At 52.1% G+C, this 7,500-nt stretch overlaps 1 protein-coding gene across 1 annotated transcript in view; it reads right to left on the bottom strand.

Moving 5' to 3' along the window:
• Positions 1-99: 99 nt before the first annotated feature.
• The window catches only part of LOC113810351 (mucin-4), a gene marked incomplete at its 5' end in the record, with an annotated part of 16,881 nt that continues 9,480 nt past the window's right edge, over positions 100-7,500 (bottom strand). Inside the window, 2 exon segments of the mRNA XM_070115444.1 lie at positions 100-6,930; positions 6,970-7,500. The exon segment at positions 6,970-7,500 is cut by the window's right edge and continues 201 nt beyond it. Coding sequence (XP_069971545.1) covers positions 211-6,930; positions 6,970-7,500 — 7,251 coding nt within the window.

Here is a 7,500-nt window from a genome sequence, read left to right as displayed (position 1 = left end):
ATATATAATTATTTATATACATGCTCATTTTATTTACTGAAAGCGTAATCACAGCAAAACTTATAATCGCATTAATCCACATCTAGATAAAATACAACATTCAAGACCTAGCATTTTATATATACAGTCATCGCTAGAAAATTAAACTATAATGTAGCATTATCAAAGTTCCCTGTGACACGGCGAGCCTCTGGCACTGTGCCTGAATGACTACCAAAAGAAGAACTTTTTGAGTCTCTGGAAGAAGGAAGGCTTCTCGACTTCCGCTTCCTTCGCCGTTTCCACCGCGGGGTCTTCTGCTTCTTCTGCAGGGGACTTTGCTTCTGCTTCCGCTTCTACTGCAAGCTCGACGTCTGCTAATGGCTTCGGACTTGCTCCTTCTGCATCCTGTGCTTCTACTACTGGCGTTTCCTCTGTTATTCCTACAGATGCTGCTTCTGTTTCGGTTTCAGATACTGCCTTTGCTTCTGTTGTCGGTGCTCCCTCTGCTACCGCTACAGGTGCTGCCTCTGCTTCTGCTACAGGTGCTGTCTCTTCTTCTGCTATAGGTCCTGCCTCAGCTGCTGCCACAGGTGTTTCCTCTGCTTCTGCTACAGGTGCTGCCTCTGTTTCTGCTACAGGTGCTGCCTCTGCCTCTGCTACAGGTGCTGCCTCAGCTGCTGCCATAGGTGTTGCCTCTTCTTCTGCTACAGGTGCTGCCTCTGCTTCTACTACAGGTGCTGCCTCTGCTTCTGCTTCAGATGTTGCCTCTGCTTCTGCTACAGATGTTGCCCCTGCTTCTGATACGGGTGTTGCTTCTGCTTCTGCTACAGATGCTGCCTTTGCTTCTGCTACAGGTGTTGCCTCTGCTTCTGCTTCTAATACGGGTGTTGCCTCTGCTTCTGTTGCAGGTGTTGCCTCTGCTTTTGCTACAGGTGTTTCTTCTGCTTCTGTTATATGTGTTGCCTCTGCTTCTGCTACGGGTGTTGCCTCTGCTTCTGCTACGGGTGTTTCCTCTGCTTCTGTTATATGTGTTGCTTCTGCGTCTGCTACAGGTATTGCCTCTGCTTCTGCTACAGGTGTTGCCTCTGCTTCTGCTACAGGTGTTGCCTCTGCTTCTGCTACAGGTGTTGCCTCTGCTTCTGCTACAGGTGTTTCCTCTGCTTCTGTTATATGTGTTGCCTCAGCTTCTGCTACAGATGTTTCCTCTGCTTCTGTTATATATGTTGCCTCTGCTTCTGCTACGGGTGTTGCCTCTGCTTCTGCTGCAGGTGTTTCCTCTGCTATTATATGTGTTGCCTCTGCTTCTGCTACGGATGTTGCCTCTGCTTCTGCTACAGGAGTTTCCTCTGCTTCTGTCATATGTGTTGCCTCTGCTTCTGCTACGGGTGTTGCCTCTGCTTCTGCTACGGGTGTTACCTCTACTTCTGCTACAGGTGTTTCCTCTGCTTCTGTTATATGTGTTGCCTCTGCTTCTGCTACAGGTGTTGCCTCTGTTTCTGCTACGGGTGTTGCCTCTGCTTCTGCTACAGGTGTTGCCTCTGCTACAGGTGTTTCCTCTCCTTCTGGTATATGTGTTGCCTCTGCTTCTGCTACAGGTGTTACCTCTGCTTCTGCTACAGGTGTTGGCTCTGCTTCTGCTACAGGTGCTGCCTCTGCTTCTGTTACAGGTGTTGCCTCTGCTTCTGCTACAGGTGTTGCCTCTGATTCTGTTACAGGTGCTGCTACAGGTGTCTCCTCTGCTGCTATAGGTGCTGTCTCTGCTTCTGCTATAGGTGTTTCCTCTGCTTCTGATATATGTGTTGCCTCTGTTTCTGCTACAGGTGTTTCCTCTGCTTCTGTTATATGTGTTTCCTCTGCTTCTGCTACAGGTGTTGCCTCTGCTTCTGCTACAGGTGTTGCCTCTGCTTCTACTACAGGTGTTGCCTCTGCTTCTACTACAGGTGTTGCCTCTGCTTCTGCTACAGGTGTTGCCTCTGCTTCTGCTACAGATGTTGCCTCTGCTTCTGCTACAGGTGTTTCCTCTGCTTCTGATATATGTGTTGCCTCTGTTTCTGCTACAGGTGTTTCCTCTGCTTCTGTTATATGTGTTTCCTCTGCTTCTGCTACAGGTGTTGCCTCTGCTTCTGCTACAGGTGTTGCCTCTGCTTCTGCTACAGGTGTTGCCTCTGCTTCTGCTACAGGTGTTGCCTCTGCTTCTGCTACAGGTGTTGCCTCTGCTTCTGCTACAGTTGTTGCCTCTGTTTCTGCTACAGGTGTTGCCTCTGCTTCTGCTACAGGTGCTGCCTCTGCTTCTGCTACAGGTGCTGTCTCAGCTTCTGCTACAGATGTTACCTCTGCTTCTGCTACAGGTGCTGCCTCTGCTTCTGCTACAGATGTTGCCTCTGCTTCTGCTACAGGTGCTGCGCCTGCTTCTGCTACAGGTGCTGCCTCTGCTTCTGCTACAGGTGCTGCCTCAGCTTCTACTACAGGTGTGGCCTCTGCTTCTGATACAGGTGTGGCCTCTGCTTCTGATATATGCGTTGCCTCCGCTTCTGCTACAGGTGTGGCCTCTGCTTCTGATATATGCGTTTCCTCTGCTTCTGCTTCAGGTGCTGCCTCTGCTTCTGCTACAGATGTTGCCTCTGCTTCTGCTACAGGTGTTGCCTCTGCTTTTGCTACAGGTGCTGACTCTGCTTCTACTACAGGTGTGGCCTCTGCTTCTGCTACAGGTGTGGCCTCTGCTTCTGAAATATGCGTTGCCTCTGCTTCTGCTACAGGTGTTGCCTCTGCTTCTGCTACAGGTGCTGCCTCAGCTTCTGCTACAGGTGCTGCCTCTGCTTCTACTACAGGTGTGGCCTCTGCTTCTGCTACAGGTGTGGCCTCTGCTTCTGAAATATGCGTTGCCTCTGCTTCTGCTACAGGTGTTGCCTCTGCTTCTGCTACAGGTGTTGCCTCTGCTTCTGCTACAGGTGTTGCCTCTGCTTCTGCTACGGGTGTTGCCTCTGTTTCTGCTACAGGTGTTTCCTCTCCTTCTGGTATATGTGTTGCCTCTGCTTCTGCAACAGGTGTTGTCTCTGCTTCTGCTACAGGTGTTGCCTCTGTTTCTGCTACGGGCGTTGCCTCTGTTTCTGCTACAGGTGTGGCCTCTGTTTCTGCTACAGGTACTGCCTCTGTTTCTGCTACAGGTGTTGCCTCTGCTTCTGCTACAGGTGTTGCCTCTGCTTCTGCTACAGGTGCTGCTTCTGCTTCTGCTACAGGTGCTGCCTCTGCTTCTGCTACAGGTGCTGCCTCTGCTTCTGCAAAAGGTGCTGCCTCTGCTTCTGCTACAGGTGTTGCCTCTGCTTCTGCTACAGGTGTTGCCTCTGTTTCTGCTACAGATGCTGCCTCTGCTTCTGCTACAGGTGTTGCCTCTGCTTCTGCAACAGGTGCTGCCTCTGCTTCTGCTACAGGTGTTGCCTCTGCTTCTGCTACAGGTGTTGCCTCTGCTTCTGCTACAGGTGTTGCCTCTGCTTCTGCTACAGGTGTTGCCTCAGCTTCTGCTACAGGTGCTGCCTCTGCTTCTGCTACAGATGTTGCTTCTGCTTCTGCTACAGGTGCTGCCTCTGTTTCTGCTACAGGTGCTGCCTCTGCTTCTGCTACAGGTGCTGCCTCTGCTTCTGCAACAGGTGCTGCCTCTGCTTCTGCTGCAGGTGTTGCCTCTGCTTCTGCTACTGGTGCTGCCTCTGCTTCTGCTATAGGTGCTGCCTCTGCGTCTGCTAGAGGTGTTGCCTCTGCTTCTGCTACAGGTACTGCCTCTGCTTCTGCTACAGGTGCTGCCGCTGCTTCAGCTACAGGTGTTGCCTCTGTTTCTGCTACAGGTGTTGCCTCTGCTTCTGCTACGGGTGTTGCCTGTGCTTCTGTTACAGGTGCTGCCTCTGCTTCTGCTACAGGTGCAGCCTCTGCTTCTGCTACAGGTGTGGCCTCTGCTTCTGCTACAGGTGCTGCCTCTGCTTCTGCTACAGGTGCTGCCGCTGCTTCTGCTACAGGTGTTGCTTCTGCTTCTGCTACAGGTGCTGCCTCTGCTTCTGCTACAGGTGCTGCCTCTGTTTCTGCTACAGGTGTTGCCTCTGTTTCTTCTACGGGTGTTGCCTCTGCTTCTGCTACAGGTACTGCCTCTGCTTCTGTTACAGGTGTTGGCTCTGCTTCTGCTACGGGTGTTGCCTGTGCTTCTGCTACAGGTGCTGCCTCTGTTTCTGCTACAGGTGTTGGCTCTGCTTCTGCTACAGGTGTTGCCTCTGCTTCTGCTACAGGTGTTGCCTCTGCTTCTGCTACAGTTTCAGCCTCTGCTTCTGCTACAGGCGTTGCCTCTGCTTCTACTACAGGTGTTTCCTCTGCTTCTGCTACAAGTGTTGCCTCTGATTCTGTTACAGGTGTGGCCTTTGCTTCTGCTATGGGTGTTGCCTCTGCTTCTGCTACAGGTGCAGCCTCTGCTTCTGCTACAGGTGTTGCCTCTGCATCTGCTACATGTGTTTCCTCTGCTTCTGTTACAGGTGTGGCCTCTGCTTTTGCTACAGGTGTGGCCTTTGCTTCTGCTACAGGTGTTACCTCTGCTTCTGCTACAGGTGTGGCATCTGCTTCTGCTACAATCGCGATCTTTGCTTCTGCTACAGGTGTTGCCTCTGCTTCTGTTACAGGTGTGGCCTCTGCTTCTGCTACAGTTGCGATCTTTGCTTCTGCTACATGTGTTGCCTCTGCTTCTGCTACAGGTGTTGCCTCTGCTTCTGCTACAGGTGTTACCTCTGCTTCTGCTACAGGTGCTGCCTCTGCTTCTGCTATAGGTGTGGCCTCTGCTTCTTGTATATATGTTGCCTCTGCTTCTGCTACAGGTGTTACCTCTGCTTCTGCTACAGGTGTTGCCTCTGCTTCTGCTACAGGTGTGGCCTCTGCTTCTGCTACAGGTGCTGCCTCTTCTTCTGCTACAGGTGTTGCCTCAGCTTCTGCTACGGGCGATGCCTCTGCTTCTGCTACAGGTGTGGCCTCTGTTTCTGCTACAGTTGCGGTCTTTGCTTCTGCTATTGGTGTTGCCTCTGCTTCTGCTACAGGTGCTGCCTCTGCTTCTGCTAGAGGTGCTGCCTCTGCTTCTGCTACAGGTGCTGCCTCTGCTTCTGCTACAGTTGTGGCCTCTGCTTCTGCTACAGGTGCTGCCTCTGCTTCTGCTACAGGTGCTGCCTCTACTTCTGCTACAGGTGTTGCCTCAGCTTCTGCTACGGGCGATGCCTCTGCTTCTGCTACAGGTGTGGCCTCTGTTTCTGGTATATGTGTTGCCTCTGCTTCTGCTACAGTTGCTGCCTCTGTTTCTGCTACAGGCGTTGCCTCTGCTTCTGCTACAGGTGTGGTCTCTGCTTCTGCTACAGGTACTGCCTTTGCTTCTGCTACAGGTGTGGCCTCTGCTTCTGGCATATGTGTTGCCTCTGCTTCTGCTACAGGTGTGGCCTCTGCTTCTGGTATATGTGTTACCTCTGCTTCTGGTATATGTGTTGCCTCTGCTTCTGCTACAGGTGTGGCCTCTTCTCCTGGTATATGTGTTACCTCTGCTTCTGCTACAGGTGTGGCCTCTGCTTCCGGTATATGTGTTGCCTCTGTTTCTGCTACAGGTGTGGCCTCTGCTTCCGGTATATGTTTTGCCTCTGCTTCTGCTACAGGTGCTGCCTCTGCTTCTGGTATATATGTTGCCTCTCCTTCTGCTACAGGTGTGGCCTCTGCTTCTGGTATATATGTTGCTTCTCCTTCTGCTACAGGTGTGGCCTCTGCTTCTGCTACATGTGTTGCCTCTGCTTCTGCTACAGGTGTGGCCTCTGCTTCCGGTATATGTGTTGCCTCTGCTTCTGCTACAGGTGTGGCCTCTGGCTCCAGTATATGTGTTGCCTCTGCTTCTGCTACAGGTGCTGCCTCTGCTTCTGCTACAGATGCTGCCCCTGCTTCTGCTACAGGTGCTGCCTCTGCTTCTGCTACAGGTGCTGCCTCTGCTTCTGGTATATATGTTACCTCTGCTTCTGCAACAGGTGCTTCCTCTGCTTCTGCTACAGGAGCTGCCTCTGCTTCTGCTACAGGTACTGCCTCTGCTTCTGCTACAGGTGTTGCTTCTGCTTCTGCTACAGGTGTTGCTTCTGCTTCTGGTATATATGTTGCCTCTGCTTCTGCTACAGGTGCTGCCTCTGCTTCTGCTACAGGTACTGCCTCTGCTTCTGCTACAGGTGCTGCCTCTGCTTCTGGTATATATGTTGCCTCTGCTTCTGCTACAGGTGCTGCCTCTCCTTCTGCTACAGGTGTTGCCTCTGCTTCTGCTACAGGTACTGCCTCTGCTTCTGCTACAGGTGCTGCCTCTGCTTCTGCTACAGGTGCTGCCTCTGCTTCTGCTACAGGTGCTGCCTCTGCTTCTGCTACAGGTGTTGCCTCTGCTTCTGCTACAGGTGCTGCCTCTGCTTCTGCTACAGGTGCTGCCTCTGCATCTGCTATAGGTGTTGCCTCTGCTTCTGCTACAGGTGCTGCCTTTGCTTTTGCTACAGGTGCTGCCTCAGCTTCTGCTACAGGTGCTGCCTCTGCTTCTTCTACAGGTGCTGCCTTTGCTTCTGCTACAGGTGCTGCCTCTGCTTCTGCTACAGGTACTGCCTCTGCTTCTGCTACAGGTGCTGCCTCTGCTTCTGCTACAGGTGCTGACTCTGCTTCTTCTACAGGTGCTGCCTCAGCTTCTGCTACAGGTGCTGCCTCTGCTTCTGATACAGGTACTGCCTCTGCTTCTGCTACAGGTGCTGCCTCTGCTTCTGCTACAGGTGCTGCCTCTGCTTCTGCTACAGGTGTTGCCTCTGTTTCTGCTACGGGCGCTGCCTCTGTTTCTGCTACAGGTGCAGCCTCTTCTTCTGCTACAGGTGTTGCCTCTGCTTCTGCTACAGGTGTTGCCTCTGCTTCTGCTACAGGTGCAGCCTCTGCTTCTGCTACAGGTGTTGCCTCTGCTTCTGTTATATGTGTTGCCTCTGCTTCTGCTACAGGTGTTGCCTCTGCTTCTGCTACAGGTGTTGCCTCTGCTTCTGCTGCAGGTGTTCCATCTGCTACTTTTACAGGTATTGCCTCTGCTTCTGTTACAGGTGTTGCTTCTGCTTCAGGTGCTGCCTCTGCTTTTGCTACAGGTGTTGCCTCTGCTTCTGCTACAGGTGTTGCATCTGCTTCTGCTACAGGTGTTGCATCTGCTTCTTTTACAGGTGTTGCCTCTGCTTCTGGTATATGTGTTGCCTCTGCTTCTACTACGGGCGCTGCCTCTGCTTCTGTTATTTGTGTTGCTTTTGCTTCTGCTACAGGTGCAGCCTCTGCTTCTGAAGCAGGTGTTGCCTCTGCTTCTGCTACAGATTTTGCCTCTGCTTCTGGTATATATGTTGCCTCTGCTTCTGCTACAGGTGCTGCCTCTGCTTCTGCTACAGGTGTTGCTTCTGCTACAGGTGCAGCCTCTGTTTCTGGTATATGTGTTGCCTCTGCTTCTGCTACAGATTTTGCCTCTGCTTCTGGTAT

This window comes from Penaeus vannamei, chromosome 37, assembly GCF_042767895.1.
Source record: "Penaeus vannamei isolate JL-2024 chromosome 37, ASM4276789v1, whole genome shotgun sequence".
NCBI classification, from domain to species: Eukaryota; Metazoa; Arthropoda; class Malacostraca; order Decapoda; family Penaeidae; genus Penaeus; species Penaeus vannamei.
This window is presented reverse-complemented; position numbering and strand designations above follow the sequence as displayed.